The sequence below is a fragment of the Ixodes scapularis genome, unplaced genomic scaffold (assembly GCF_016920785.2).
Source record: "Ixodes scapularis isolate PalLabHiFi unplaced genomic scaffold, ASM1692078v2 PGA_scaffold12__126_contigs__length_90152505, whole genome shotgun sequence".
Lineage (NCBI taxonomy): Eukaryota > Metazoa > Arthropoda > Arachnida > Ixodida > Ixodidae > Ixodes > Ixodes scapularis.
The window spans coordinates 4,464,327-4,479,711 of NW_024609838.1; the positions used below are offsets into that span (position 1 = coordinate 4,464,327).

Consider the following 15,385-nt stretch of genomic DNA (forward strand, 5'->3'; position numbering starts at 1 on the left):
GGTACTAGTTATAACATAAATCCCCCTGCAATAGACCCTTTATTTCCTTGTTTTAGAGTGCAGCTCTTAGGCTGCGTTCGGCGAAGGCTCGGATCCAATCACGTACTTCGTGCCCAAGGAATGGCGTCTGCCAAGGTTGCTTGATGGACTTTTGAAAAGGGTCTATTGGCAAATCAGTCGACGCTCTTAAATTCCGAGCACGTGCCATGCAGGTACGAACATGACCCGATTCCGCCATTGACCGTAAAAATACTCAAGCTATGGGTATCTTCATGATCGTGTGAACAGGGTATCGGTAGCTCTAGGTCGTACGAAGGAGAGAGTAAACATTTATTCGCACCCAACAATTCGTCCTGGGTCATTTTCTTTACCACTAAGGAGCGTTTTCCGACACCCTCTCTCCCTCCCTGCAGGAGAAACTGCTGGCCAGCTCTCACTGGAAGGACTACTCCACCACCGCAAGCAGCAACTACAGCTACGAGAACTTCGCGCTGCGCGCCGAGGACGACCTCGGGCCCCCCGCGGGGGCGCCGCACCGACCGGCCAGCGCCACCTACGAGCGCGGCTCCACCACCGCCGTCAGGCCGCAGGCGAACCCGTACGCGACCACGCAGCGGACGCAGCACCAGCCGCAGGAACTCAACCCCGACTTCTACTTCATGCCACACCAGCGCCGTTACTCGGGAGAGGTCGTGCGCGTCTTCGTGGACTACAGCAACCCGGAATACACTGGCGGTGCCAAATGATTGCGGTCCAGCAACAGTGTTTTCTTCCCACCTTTTGTCCGCTAACCGTCGGAGCCGTTGCGACGGCGGGAAAGAAATGTGGAAACGTGCGGGGGCAAGAGTGGCTCGGAAAAAAGGCTAGTACGTGGCCGCCTGCAACCGCTTTTGTCGCGCGACATCGACAAGGAAGAGTGCGTCGAAATGTGTGAAAGAGAGGCCGGCATGGCCGTGCAACCTCCTAGGGCCGCTCCGTCGGAAGACGAGCGGGACTGACAAGGACAGTGAAAAACAATTTTGTGAAAAAAAAAGAGACGAAGAGGCAAGTATTGACGTGGTGCTACGCCGGCAACTTCAGTTATTACGTCCCCAGAGACGTCTAAACATGTGCGAAAGTTCCCTAACTAGCGGGTTTTAAACTAACCCTCCTTCGCTACAATGTGCTAACTGGAAGCGTCTTCCCTGCGGCAGACGGTGCCGCCGCAGCTTCGGTCTCAGAAATGCGAGTTCCGGGAGAGGAAGTCCGTTTTCCTAAGCGACGGCCACACCTCGTTTAGGCTCGCACGTTTCGCTCCCTCCCACACTGTAAATAGATACCCACCCCCCTTTCCCCCGCGACCTCACACCTCCTACGGTAAACTCGACTCAATCTAACTCGATCGCTCGAAATGACGCGGCCGTGCCCGTTTCCCGAGCCAACCAACGCCACAACGGGAACGCGGCTGCCGCGTCAAAGGACGCGCGTCTCTCCTTCCAAGTATTTATTTTACCTGGGACACATTCCAAAAGCAGTAGAAGTCGTCGTGTCGGCAAATAAACAGCTTTGCCCTCCAATCCCCCAAGCCCCGTGTCCGTACTTCACTCCGCCGCCAAACGCGGGCGCTGACGCTTGTTCAGCGGATGCTGGCGAAGAGGCTGAGCGCCGAACGGGCTTCCCGCTGGGAGCGGGCCTTGCTGAAAACGTTCCAGAAGCGAAGCGTTTCGTCGCCGGCCCCCGTGACGACGCTCTCGCCGTCCGGAGACACGGCGAGGTAGAGGACGCGGTACGAGTGCCCCGTGAGCTTGGCCACCTGGGCCAGGGACGGGTACTTCCAGACCAGGATCTGGTTTTGGGAGTAGCCGTGCGTGCTCACGAGCTCCGAGGCGTGTTTGGACCACGCCAGGTTGCAAACCTGCAACGGGAGAGAGCGGACCGCTTTTCGTCGGTTCGAGCGCCTAAAATTGCAAAGTAGACTTTTTGAATGCGAGTACCTGGAGGCCCTGGCACTAGCTTCGAGTGTGCTTTGCAAGAGAATGCCTGCTATATTTCGTTCTGCTTGGCAGACGTACCGGACTCTAAAGCCTGCCGGAGTTGTGCAATATGAAACAGGCAAGTTAGAGGGAGGCTGAAAAGGTTCTTGAGAAAAACAAGTTAGAGGTGAATTTTAGAGTATTTTTATCCCATGAATTTAAATATAACGTTCGTTGTCCTCAAAGTTTTAACTAAACGCGAGAAAACACGAAAAACCTCCGACCAGTTGTTACGTCATAAATGAATCTTTCGGCCGCCAAGAGCGTGTTGCTCGTATGTGGGTGGCACATACAACAGCAAGTTTGCCAGGTATTCCCCCGCACTGACACCAGTTGTAAAAATGGGTTAACTGCGGCAGGAGATAAGCAAACATACCTGACTGGGAAGGACAGTTGTCTAAACTCCATTGACCCTCAATGTGCAAACACGTTTGCTAGGTCACAGAATACAAAAATACCCTTTTTTTCCTTGATTGCACTCCGAAGTTTGGGACGTTCCTCGTTAACACCCGATTTGCTTTTGCTTGTAGGTGGGCTATCTTTCGCAATGTCATGGTAGTAGAATCTCTGTGCAGTTGAAAGTGATAGAATAAAGATCCAAAAATAGCGATGCAAATTTCAAGTACGCATACACATACGACTGGCACAAATAATAGAGGTTCTCGCATAATATGGGTTTTTCCCGAAAAAAAAAAAGCAAGCTTCACCACGAAAAGGTTCAGCCATACACAAAGAAATGGGCATAACAGACGAGAAACGCTCGCGATGCATAAAATTGAAGCAGGCAAGCATGGCTTTTGTCATATCCATTTTCGAGACATGACTTTGTAGAGCTCTACCTGCAGACTCGAAAAGCGGGCCCGTAACAAACACTTTCCAGTCGTACGAGAATCCTATAAAGACTATTCATTGTGGCTCGTAGCATTCCGAGGATCAGCTTCCTTTGCGTTCTTTATGCGAGCAACTGAGGCTAAATCCAGAATGGCTGCCTCCACAGTCCGACACTCTTCCCTGCTGATCCTCCTCTCCCGTCGGCCTTCAGCAAATGCCACATATATAAAAAGGCCAGCAGCGCCGAACGCGAGGCGCGGATTACACACGAGCGTTGCGTCGGCGTTTGGCCGAGAGCCCGCTTCGTACGAGGCGAGAAGGGCCGACGCAATCCGATGCGAGCCCACCTGCGAGCCGGTGTCGACGCACTGCATGGGCTGCCCCGTGAGGGTGTTCCAGAAGCGGATGCAGCGGTCCGCCGTGCCTCCTCCGCTGGCCAGCAGGCCGTGCTGGTGCGGGGACCAGGCGATGGCCTTGACGGCCGCCACGTGCTCCGTGTAGCTCTGCACGGGCGAGCTGCTGCTCAGGTTCCACACCAGCAGCTTGTTGTCGTTGCCACCCGACGCCAGGTGCTGGTTGTCCGGCGACCACTTGAGGCCGCACACCTCCTGCCGGTGGCCCTGGGAGCGAAACGAGGACCGCGTCGGAGGTACTGCCGATACTGGATGGGTGCTAATGGCTGTACTCTTAATGACGGACGGTAGGCTGCGCCACTTAATCTAGAAACCGGAAGTATCATTCCTCCCTTTACCCTTTTAAGCCAATTTGCTTCCCCTCTGCATTCTTGCGACTATCACCTGGCAGTGTTGGATATCGCCAGGACAAGTCATGTGGCCTGGAACAGTGTTCCGAACTCGTCACAAGAGCTTTCCGTAACCGGACTGAAAGCTTAGAGTCCCATTGGCCCCATGTTTTCATTTATACATTTATGGACAAATCATACATTCATACATTCATGCACAAACCAGTTAAAGGCATGTCTCGAAGTCTGTCACCGTAATGTCTGAAAGGTGTCGCAAGAGTCGCTCCCACTGACAACAATTTTGTTGCCAGTAAGCAAAGGTGACGACCCCACAACTCTAACTTGCAACAGAAATTAAGTAAATTATGAATAAAAATAAATTAAAAAAAAAAAATTTTAAGAACACCAAAAGAAAACTTAAGCACAAGTTAAAAACCGCTAGAAATTCTGCCGCACGCAAGACAGACATTTATCCCGCTAGAGAGCTTAGAAAACTACTGAATTTAGCGAGAAAACTGCTAATTTGGCAACACTGGCCCAAAGTCTCTAAAACTGTACTCCGTCTCGATGTAACTTGGCAGACAGCGATGGCTACAGTCCCAGTGAGCCAATCAGCGCATCAGAAGCAGATATGACCATGCTCTCACTAGTTGCATGAAGTACAACCGAAGCCACTAACGGGAAAGAAAGGAAAGCTGCTTCCCTCTTTCTAGGAAACCTAAAGCTATGCTTTGGAAACTTTAGGACATCCGGGCTACCCTAGGGCAACTCTAGGGAATCTAAAGTTACCCCTAGAGTAACTCTAGGGGTAACTTAAGGGAACCCAGGGCTACCCTGGGGCAACTCTAGGGAACCTAGGGCTACCCTAGGATAACTCAAGGAAACCCAGGGCTACCCTGGGGCAACTCTAGGGAACCTAGGGCTACCCTAGGATAACTCAAGGAAACCCAGGGCTACCCTAAGGCATGGGTTCTCAGAATGAATTCGGCGGAACCCCTGTGTTCCGTGGACTGCTCGCTTGGCTGCCCGAGCTCCCAAGTCAGTATCCCCCCCTTCCCTTCCTTTCCCTTCCCTTCCCTTCCCTTCCTTCCTTCCTTCCTTCCTTCCTTCCTCCCCTCCCCTCCCCCTCCCCTCCCTCTCCCCCTCTCCCCCCCCCCCCCCCCCCCCCCACCATCCTAGAGTAACTGGGTATCAAGGCTACCCTAGAATAAGTCTAGGGGACCCAGGGCTATCCTAAGGTAACTTTGGGGGAACTCTAGTAAACCCAGGGCTAACCTAGGGTAACTCTGGGGAACCCAGGTCTACCCAATGGTAACTTAGGAGTACCCATGGCTAGCCAAAGGTAACAGGAAAACCCAGAGTTACCCAGATGGCACAAACCTGGAGGACCTGCTCACTGAGCCTATCCACCACCTTTCTCTTGGGAGTAACCCTTCCCCAGTTGCGCGATCAGGAACGCCGGACACGGTACCTGCAGGCGTCGCTCGGGCGTGGCCGCACCCGTGCGTGCGTCCCTCTGGAGGATGAGGCGGTCCCTTGACCCGGACGAGAGCACATCCCCGTTCCAGGCCAGGGCCCCGACCCTGGCAGAGTGCCCCTGGAGCAGGCTCGTCTGCTTGGAGGCCCCCACGTCCCACACCTGCACCAGCCCCTTGTGGGTGCCTACCGCCACCAGGTGGCCTCGCTCTGCCCAAGCCACCGACGTCACCGAGTCGCCTTCAGCCGAGAGGTCGCAGAGACGAGTCACCTGTATGGCATATGAAGAAGAACGGCTGCCCTCACTACACTTTCCAATTCTTGTGCTGCCATCAGAAAACTTTTTAGAGTAACTGGGTGGCCAGAACCAGTGACATTGATGCTAGGACATGTCTGTGAGCTGAAACAAATAAATACACCATAACCTTGGTGGCAACCGCAGTACAACTTGGATTCTCCCCACAGAGCGGCAGTGGTTTTGCCGCTCACCTGTCTGGCTCTACTACGTCCAGCCCACCTTTATGCCTTCGGTGGACAAGACGACGCCGATTTTGAAAATGCACGACATCCCGGATTATCGCGTTTGACAGACCTGTGTGGCACAATGCAACAGAACTGCATAATCCCTCCAAACAAAATGACTGCTATGTGGTAGAGAAAGTGCCAATAACACTAAAAGTTGCAGCGATTTCCCCCTCTTCCTCCTCCTCTTCCCAACATCCTGGCTGTCACATGTCCAGATCTCAAGTATTTCTGGAAAGAACCCTGGGTACAACATAATGTAAACGGCCCGTTCGGAGGTAGTCGCGCTTCCGGGTACCGTCCCGACTCTACACTCCCGCCGAGGTGCAGCGCATTTCGTGCCAAATCCCTCAGAGTCATGCAGCGACGCAACGGGAGAGCCCACCTGGGAGGTGCATGCGCTCCAGAGGTAGACGCAGGACCCAAGCCCCACGCTGAGCACGTTGGTGGAGGACCAGTCCACCAAGTTGAGGTAGAAGTCGTCCTGGAGCTCGGGTGCATCCAGCACCTTGAAGGGGATCTTGGAGATCTTGCGGGCCTGCTTGCGCGGCGAGCTGAGCAGCTTCTGGCTTTTGCCGCTCACGGGCGACAGGCTGTAGGGGGACCAGGGCTCCGGGCCCCGGCTGGGGCCATACCGGAACAGGTTGCGGGGAGGAGACTGCCCCTGGGACGCCCGCCGCTCGTCCGTCGGCTCCTGTGGGTGCCGTTCGTGCTCGTACATGCGCATCGCTCGAAACCGAGTCGAGGGCTGTCCAAACAGGACGAGTTTTCTAGACTCACATCTGCTGTATTGGAGGTATGGTGCCTGGAACGCGTTCTAAACAGTAATCCCTCAATTTCCGCATAATGATGTCTTTATGCAAAAAGTTCCCTAGAGTTGCTTTAGGGTAGCCCTAAATTTGCTAAAGTTACCTTGAGGTAGTCCTAGGTTCCCTAGAGTCATCCCAGGGTAGCCTTAGATTTCCTAGAGTTACCCTAGCATAGCCCTGGGTTCCCCTAAAGCTACCCTAGGGTGGCCCTGGGTTCCCTAGCGCTGGACTGTGTGGCAGACGTCTGTTCAGCTGCCAGTCGTTCTCCTGCTTTGACAGTTCATGGAAGCTTCGGCTGCCAGGAGCTAAAATGCCGGGCTGACAGCGACACTCGCGTTCTCTCGCATTTTTCCAGAGCATCTAAGCTTGGCCCCCAGGACTGCGGCGTCCGACGGCGTGACACTCCGGCTTTCGCGACGTCGTTCGTCGCCGCTCTGGGACCGCTTTCGATGCACGGGGGGAATAGGACGGCAAAAACACCAGACGGAGACGCGCTCCAAGCACCGTTTCGCTAGCGAAGTGCAATGCTCGCCCCAACTCACGGAGCAGAGTGCCCGTTCCAAAAGCGTTGTCCAACACTGTCGGGAGCTGTTACGTTGCTCTTTTGTTGGCGCGCTGTCGTGATAACTGATACGTGCTGGCTGAATTCTGCCCTGTCAGGGGGGTGTAAGTGCTCGTCTGAAGCAGATTTAATTGGCTGCACCGACGAGCAATAGGCTCTCTGCGTCTGGATGCTGGACAATAAAAACTTCCAGAGCAACATCAGACTGCCGAGTCGTTGTCACCGCCGTCGTCAGGCCAGTCAAGCATGCTGGGAAGGTTGCTGTGACATCGCTGTGCCTCTGCTTATACAGAGGTCCCGCCTGCCAGATCTATGTAAGCACAAATTGTGCTTACTCCAGAATTTCTGGTCTACGTGCCTCGTGTTAGCAGCGATTTTGTGTCTTGAAAGACAGACTCGATACGCCATGCAGTTGCTGAACTTTCATGATCTGCTTGCGCACATGACGGGTGGCGGGAACCTTTGTTGTGCAGTTTTGCCCTAAAATGGAGAGGAGTTGTTGTGTTGCTCTTTTGTTGGCGCGCTGTGGAGATATGTGATAGATGCGGGCTGAATTCTGACCCATCAGGGGGGCAAAAGCGCTCGTCTAAAACAGATATATTCGGCTGCACCGACGAGCAAGCAACTCTCTCCGTCTGGCTGCCAGAAAGAAAAAGCTTTCAGAACAACCCCGAACTGTAGAGTCGTCGTTGTCACCGCCGAACGTAACAGCGCGTGCACCCACCTTGGCGTCCTCGATGCCGGCGCCGAGCAGCTCATTCTTAATGAGGCAGGCGTAGGCCAGGCTGTCCTTGGAGCCGTCGGTGGCGTCCTTGGCCTTGGGGGTGGCGCTGCGGCCTCCGTCCGGAATGCGGGCCAGCCCCAACTGCCAGTTGGAGCCCACCCGGCTCGGGATGAAGCGGTCCCCCAGGAGCACGCTGCCATAGCGCGGGGAGAGGCGGCTCACTGACACCTGGACGCCGCCCCCCCAAAAACACCGGAGTCATGCTCCTTCCGCTCCACTCAAGCCATTAATGACTACCACGTCATCGGAAAGGCTGGTTCACATGCTCGCAGGTGCTTACGATCGAGCGCATTACGAGCTCTCGTGACGAGGCAACGCGCTAGTACGATCCACGAGGTGGCCCCGGAACTGTATTTCACTAGAACAAACATTCTTAGGTATTTGCGAGATCAGATGTTTGCACTTTTTACTAGAAATGATTGTTTGGAACGTTGTAGAACGTTTTTCGAGCCTTCCACGGCTCAAAATGAGTCTTCCACGGCTACCCAACAAAAGGCGCAAGTGAATTCTCTCGTCATGAGATATTAAAAAGATGTTGTAAGGGGTTGTAAAGGCTAGTTCACATAGCACCCTTTCCTCACACTTTCTTACATCACATATAAGTCACTGAAACATCCGCGTCTCGAACGTTGCGCGCCAGGCCGTATCCTTGAACTGGTAGCTGCACTTAATAAGAAGCACGACGTCCCAGTGACCTGTGGCGTAACAACTGAGCTTTCGTAACATAACGTGACCTAAGAAAACGGGGCTATGTGAACCGCACTTCAGTGTGTTGAGAACGTGCCTTTATTGAATATATGTACATGTATCAAAATAGTATTGCTCTCAATGGTTCAGGTCTTTCATGGCGATTGTAGGAGCTCAAGTGGACAATGTCTCGGAACCTGGCACGCGTTTCAATGAAAAACCAAAAAATAAGAATGTGTCCAAATTAGATGCATTTTTTTTTAATGCCAAAAAAATGTTGTGTGCCTTTTATATTTGTAAAACAAGTTTATTTAGTGATCTTTAACCATCCTCAGCAACTTTCTAATTGAAACCATACCTATACACTCACTAATTCAAAAAGTTAATTTTGAAGTAATTAATAAACTAATTATTCCCAACATTGTTAATTTTCCTAAATGGGCTTTGGCAGAAACCACTATGGCCTTAAACATTGTCCAGTGTGATGCACACCTTTTTTGCAGGAACGATTTGGGCCGTGTTTCAAGGTACACCCTGTATATAGCACACCACTAGTGTTAATTTTTGTTTGGATGTACGCAAATATGTATATATGTATATCGCAAATTCTCTAACTTCCATACTTTTACCCTCAAGTAATGCATTGCAGATGCCTTTGAGGTAAAATAAATTAAATTAAATGCCAATGAATAGATAAAGAATGATGAAACAGTAAAACCAAGGCGAGCTGCGAAATGACATTCATGCTTCAACCTGAGACTGGGAAAATAAAATAGCCTGAGCAACATGCATGCAGTCAGTATCTGTCTACACTGTTTTTGAAACAATGTGTGTCTCGTGTCTTTTTTTTTCCCCCTTTTTTTTAGTTTTGGGTTAAAGCATAAGTAAAACAAAGAAGCTTGTGTTTCCTCCTTTCGGCTCCTTGCTTCAATTTCACTGCTTTTCAAAAATGAGCAAGTGAAAATCGGATGCTGTCCGACACACTTGTATTTGGGCAGAAGCTGTGGCTTTCTTCGCACGGAACACACTCTAACGAAACGCACTAATCCCAGAAAGTCTTTAATCTATCCTCGCACTTCCCCACTAAATTTTGCGGAGAAATCTGCACCATGTAATGTCAAGCAATCACGTAACACAACAACGGAACACCATGACGTCCATTTCCCTGCTAAATTTAGCAGGAACTCCATTAAACAGTCTGTTCTTGTTCAATCCCCAAAACCACTGCATAATGACTTCTAAACAAATTAAAACAATTGCTCCTTAATAACCGCAGTCTATGCATTACAGGACATTACCGATAAAGATCACTGACAATCTGTTTACCGTCCATTCTGGAACGTGCATTCGTATCTCTTGAGAGTCGGTGCGTGCTAACTAGGGTATTTATAAACCTTGACAAGCGGAAATAGTTGTCTGAACTTGACCCGAAACAAAAATAAGTAATAGTAATAAATTTCCATTTGGGCAAAGAGGAATAGGTCGACAGGTCTGACCGACAACCAAGGCGGGCTTGCGTGGCATAACCTTGCGTTACGAGCACATTTTTAAAAAAGACAGAAATAGTTTTGTGGTGCTCGTTTTAAGTTTATGATCAGGCTGAAAAGCATAAAACGCTCCTGAAGGTTTTTTTATTCATTTTATGGCTTATACACTGAGATGGCTGAGATACCAGTTACTCAGCCCAGAGGCTTGCGAGAGTGTGCAAACAAGACTGTGGCACGCCACTGCAGCACACATGGTATGCCCGTGCACATTCTCACATGTTCGGTGTACTCCACTCGCTTCATACGCCCGCAAGCGAACCACACTCACAGTGAGGAACTAACCAAATAAAGTGGAGAAGGCTATTTAATTTTGACGTCAGGCGTGAATTTCTTAACTGTATTTTTACTATTTTATGAAGTTGCATTCTGCGTGAATCACACATGCTGTCCTTCGCAGCCAGGACGGATATGAAAAACCAACGCGCTAGCAAGGCCGGAGTGATAAGATAAATGTGAATATGACACGTTAAAAGTTGTGTGCCACTGGCTTTACTCGCAAGATTGGGCATCTACATATCATTCTGGTAATTTATTTAACTAACTAACTTTGTTTTGGTCCAGACAGCCACTAAAGTAACCGTCATTCGAATACAGGAAACGTCACGGACGTTAATGTAAACAATTTGCGCCACGTTTGCTGTGAGGCTCGCCATGCAGAGTAGACATGGACATGGACGACGTCTCTTTCAGGCTCGATGTGAACAAGAGAATGTGCTGTTTTTATGACAAGTACCAGCATGAATATGACAAATGTTTAGTGTAATCAAAACGAGACCAACTGCATTTGTACTGAACAGTGGGATATTCACGTCATTGTAAAACACACGAGAGGTCACAAAATATATGAAAGTGCAATGTGACTTGAGAGCATCCAGATCACACTACCGTAAAATCCCGAAAGATGACCCACCCTTGAAAGATAGCCCACCCCTGTGTTTGGCTTGATTTGCTATATCTTTTGAAACAGCAAAAGATAGCCCACTCCTAGTGAGAGTAGTGTTGGGATGAATGATGGCCTTGGCGAAAATGCGGGTAGTTAGCTACGGCAGGATATAAGCAAACACTGCTGACTGGAAACTACAGATCTTTGCATCGATGCCCCTCCCCACGATAACAAGCTTGGAAAGGAGACACTACTCAACTTTTCTTAATTGGACACCGAAAACTTGCCCAATCCATATTTTCACCCGATCGGCTCTTGATTTTAGGTGGGTTATCTCCCGGGATATTACGGTACGGTTGGTATTCACCGGACGCCATATTTCAGGTGACTGCCGACAGCGCATGCTCAGGACAAGTTTCCTGTCAGCTCTCTGGCAACCACAAGAGAAGAGAAGGAGAAACTCTCTTCTCACCGGGACTCTCCTTTGTGTGCCCCAGACTTCCGCAGACTGCCGCTATTCTCCCTCTAGAAGATCATGGCAGATTAACCCATCACTCAAAATTCATACGAAAGCAGCTTTCCACTCTCTCTCACTTCCAGGGTGGCACAAAAGTAGCGGCAAGCTCAACTATGATTGCCAGTGAATGCCAGCCATAAGATTACACAGCTCTTCTTGCACCCAAAGTTGTGTGAAATCTAATTTGAAAATGTCTCCCGATGCTTTCATTTCACAAGACAATGAAATCTTTAGTTACCAGTCAGTCCTGTTATTTACAGTTATCTTCACTTCTCCATGTTCGCACACTCTAATGCTCTACACAACCAAAGCAGCACCAAGTGTGGGTCGCGGTAGTAAAGAGCATGTGCAACGTCTAGAGAAGTTAAGTGCATGCCGGATCATGGAAAAGGAACTGCAAGAGTCAAATATAATGGCAGCCACCACACTCTATCCCACAGATGGTTCAACATCTCGACCTTCAGACGCACTGTCAGTCATTTCAATTTAGGTTGCCAAAACATGTAACACATTTCACTCGTCAGGCAAATTTGCAAATCGAATGTGCCATGGTTGTCGGTTCTAACATTCCCCGAGTTCATTTCCTGCTAAAATTGGAATTATGTGCAGTTAATGTTTTGTCCTATATTCGTAGCTTCTCGGGAGTTTTCGCTTGCTTCGATCAGTACTGGAGCATTTTACAGTGTTTTAATTTTCATATGTACATATGGTTCTCTGTGTTCCATTCTTCTACTTCAGTAAAAGTTTCGTAAGCTCGAGAAACAAAACTTCTATCAACTGTGCTATTCCTATACAAGATTGTGTCATTAAAAAAATATATATATATATCTGTCAAGTGGCCGAGCTTGGTATGTTGATTGAGGAACAAACACAAGAGACTTTGGATAGGAAGCTATAAATGCAAAGACACTTTAGAGTTAAGCAAGCAACACAATCGACACCAGATCACCATAACAAACAGTTGTAGCCTTGCATGTAGCCGTGAAACGCTACACGCAAATTGTTCCGAGAAGGCTAGAAGTGCCTCGCAGATTGAAGACGCCGCCTGTTGAAGCTTGCAAGTTTCAACGTAAACTAGATGTGTTGGAAAGATCAGTCCTGTTTAGTTAAAGTGGAACTGATAAACGAAACAGGATGATTTTCAAAGGATGTCCTAATGTTTTTTGTTTGTTTTACTTCTTTCCAGCTGTCCTTTTTTTTTTTTGGTTTACTTTGTTTTGGGCTCAACCACCTACTTCACGAGTTTCTTGTGAAATCTTGCTCGGACGTGTCATTCTTGTGACGAAATGCTTTACATTCGCGTTGAATCTAGAACGAGAATTCAAAACGCGGGCACGCTTCTTCCGTTAATCTTTTTCTTTATTTTTCACGGGGATGACGCCATGAAAACGAATTCAAGATAGCGCATTCCTTGCGTACACAGCACATCGTTATCTTATCTTTGGAACATGAAACTACACGAAACGCTTGAACGTAAACTCGTTACTGCAGAGCACGCTCGATCACGCCGCCGCCGCAAAACGTACACAGAATTTGCCAAAACAGGTGGGGTGGGGTACTCACAGGACTCGTGGTAGGCGTCAATTGTCCGTTGTACTGACGTAGCAGGCGCTTCTCATAGTCCGGGTCAATCATGATCTCGTACTCACTTGCTTAAACTGGCATCGTTTCAGGCACCTTTGTGATGTACTTCGTTCAAGGAAGTCTGACGATCACTTGGCGAGTTTACGTTACCGCACGAGACTTCGCTCCGGGCTCGTCGAGGCGGGTACCGAACCTTCGCTTCCGGGGCTTCGTTCAGTCCGTGCACTATTCACATCAGATGCGAATTACAGGGGTACTGCTTTCCGAAAACACAACGTACGTTTTGAAATGCTCCGCGGCCCCGTCGCTTTTGAAACGAACCACGGGGGATGCGTTGAACGCTCGCTCCCCCAACAGATGGGAAGCGTTGCTCCGTACAGGGGCCAGCGGACGCCTCGCAAGCGTTGTTGATGAACCAGCACGTGTTTTCTGTCTACCAGGAATAGCTTACAAGAAGCAGGTGCTGCTTCCTTTTAAGTTATTCGCTTCACCAGGCAAACAAACACGGAAGGTAAACGAACATGGTGGCTTTGCACCTCTCCTCGAGTCTCGCCTTTTAAATGCTTCCGAACGTGACCTGGCGAGACGTGCAAGCGATGTCGATGCGTAACTCGTCTTTGCATGAGTTGCGCGTTCTCACTTTTACGGTTTCGGTTTAGCGTCTTTTCTTCCGGTATGGCCCCTCTACCTCGTTGGACCCGATATTAAATATATTTACTATTATAACTTATAGGTGAAAATTGGACGCTGTGATTCTGAAAAATTTGATGCCAGACAAATTCTTCGGGATAGACCCCTCTACCTCGTTGGTTTAATATCATGCAAATATATTTTTCTTTTTCGGCTCATGCTGTCTGACACGTCTAATGAGTGCTTGCCTCTATAAGATATTGACTGGGTGAGTCTCTGTGCCCCTTGCCCCACGAGGATAAGCAGGCTCTGACAGGCGGTTTCTACTTTCGTTGCAAAGGGCTAAAATATTGGCGATTGTTCGTTTGCTTGTTTCGGTTGACAAAAAAAAAAAAAAAAAAAAAAAAAAAAAACGTCAACGATACACAGCACATAGCAAAACGAAAGGCGCTAACAACAAACACCATCAAAATGGTGCTAGTTGTTAGCAACAAACACCATTTTTGTCATTAAAATGCCAAAAATGAAAAAAAAATCTTTACGTGTTTTTTAACAAGATAGTGCGGGCAAAGATGGAACATACTTGAGAGGAGTGGTCTACGCGAGACAAACGCCGATGAAGCGGCTGAATAAGTAAATTCCTAATAAGAAAAAAAGCTATTTGAAGAAGTGTAAAAAAAAAAAAAAATTCAGCCTTTCCACTTTCATGAAGAAGGAAGACCAGCGGAGCTGAACTCGATACAGTGTGTGCTTCGTGTTCGTCGTCGTCTGTTTTTCGCGCTGTTTCCTACGATGAATTCCCACCAACGCGCCCAACTAGGGTGCCTACGCCCAACTATCCATTCTTCTATTATACCTGGACAGCTACCGCCATCTACGAGCGACAGCGGAAACCATACTGGTTGTGTGTTTGTCGCCGTCGCTTCTAGATGGTGGTAGCTGTCCAGGTAGGTTTGTGTCAACATACACGGACACGATCCTAGGGGACCGTAGCCCTTAGCTCCGCTGTAAAAAAAAAAAAAAAAAAAAAAAAAAAAAACGAGCATTGCTAAGCACTTTTTGTAAGTTGTGAATGGGAAAGCATGAAAGTCGTTCTTCCGCTCCCTTAGTTCGTCTGCGGTGTACTGGCGTGAACGGCCACGTTTCGCTACTGCCGAGGTTGTGGCCGCCGACCACATAGATGCCTCAGACGCCTCCATGTTCTTCGGCGTCGAGAAAAGCAGAAGCTAGAGTCACTACCAGGGTGTAAGATAGACAGGTGGTGAAACGAGAGCCAAATGAGCGACCGGATTGTGTCCCTCTCGGTTTTCTCTTTTTCTGTGGCGCCATCTATGTGGAGCACCGCGAACTCTCACTCCAGGTGGGCGAACGCTGGCGACCGGTTAAACTGATGGAGAAGGTTTCTCGTGGATTTTCAATGGAGGGCTGTCGTGCTCTCAGTTTATTTTGCGCACTCTTCCATAGAGTTCCATGCGAATTCGATTCCAATTTTTTTCTTCTCGCCGCAGCGCCATCTGTCGCAAATCGGGGGTACCCGCAAGCCACCCGCAAGCAGACGAGTACACAATCCGGTCACGGCGCTGCGGTAGGTTTCTATGGGCCGTTTCCCCACCTGTCTATCTTACACCCTGGTCGCTACATAAAGCTACGCTTTATGTAGTGACTCCAGCCAACGCAACCGCAGCCCCAATAATTTTAATTCCTGGGGAAACCCCTAGATGGCGGCGTAAACGGACCAACGTTGCGACGTAAGTACGTGGGACTGCTACTTCGGAACTGTGGTTCGTAATACCGGCCAA

The 15,385-nt window shown here is 49.4% G+C and overlaps 2 protein-coding genes across 3 annotated transcripts in view; one reads left to right on the forward strand and one right to left on the reverse strand.

Moving 5' to 3' along the window:
• The window catches only part of LOC8024492, a 31,088-nt gene extending 29,524 nt beyond the window's left edge, over positions 1-1,564 (forward strand). For both annotated transcript variants that reach the window (XM_029991260.4, XM_040205565.3), the window contains one exon: positions 414-1,564. In XM_029991260.4, coding sequence (XP_029847120.2) covers positions 414-746 — 333 coding nt within the window. In that variant the 3' untranslated portion in view covers positions 747-1,564. The remainder of the gene's footprint in view (positions 1-413) is intronic.
• On the reverse strand, positions 1,469-13,554 carry LOC8024493 (fizzy-related protein homolog). The gene is made up of 6 exons (XM_029991259.4): positions 12,936-13,554; positions 7,679-7,906; positions 5,969-6,277; positions 5,057-5,332; positions 3,191-3,463; positions 1,469-1,894 (listed from the first exon to the last, which is right to left on the reverse strand). The coding sequence occupies exons 1-6, from the start codon at positions 13,005-13,007 to the stop codon at positions 1,616-1,618; spliced, it is 1,437 nt and encodes a 478-aa protein (XP_029847119.2). The 5' UTR covers positions 13,008-13,554; the 3' UTR covers positions 1,469-1,615.
• Between the last annotated feature and the right edge of the window lie 1,831 nt (positions 13,555-15,385).

Coding starts and splice junctions, on each gene's coding strand:
- LOC8024493 (XM_029991259.4), bottom strand. CDS start 13,007: ATGATTGACCCGGACTATGAGAAGCGCCTGCTACGTCAGTACAACGGA. Junction 7,907..12,935: donor TGACGCCTACCACGAGTCCT/GTGAGTACCCCA, acceptor GGCGGCGTCCAG/GTGTCAGTGAGCCGCCTCTC. Junction 5,333..5,968: donor GGAGCGCATGCACCTCCCAG/GTGGGCTCTCCC, acceptor TATGCCATACAG/GTGACTCGTCTCTGCGACCT.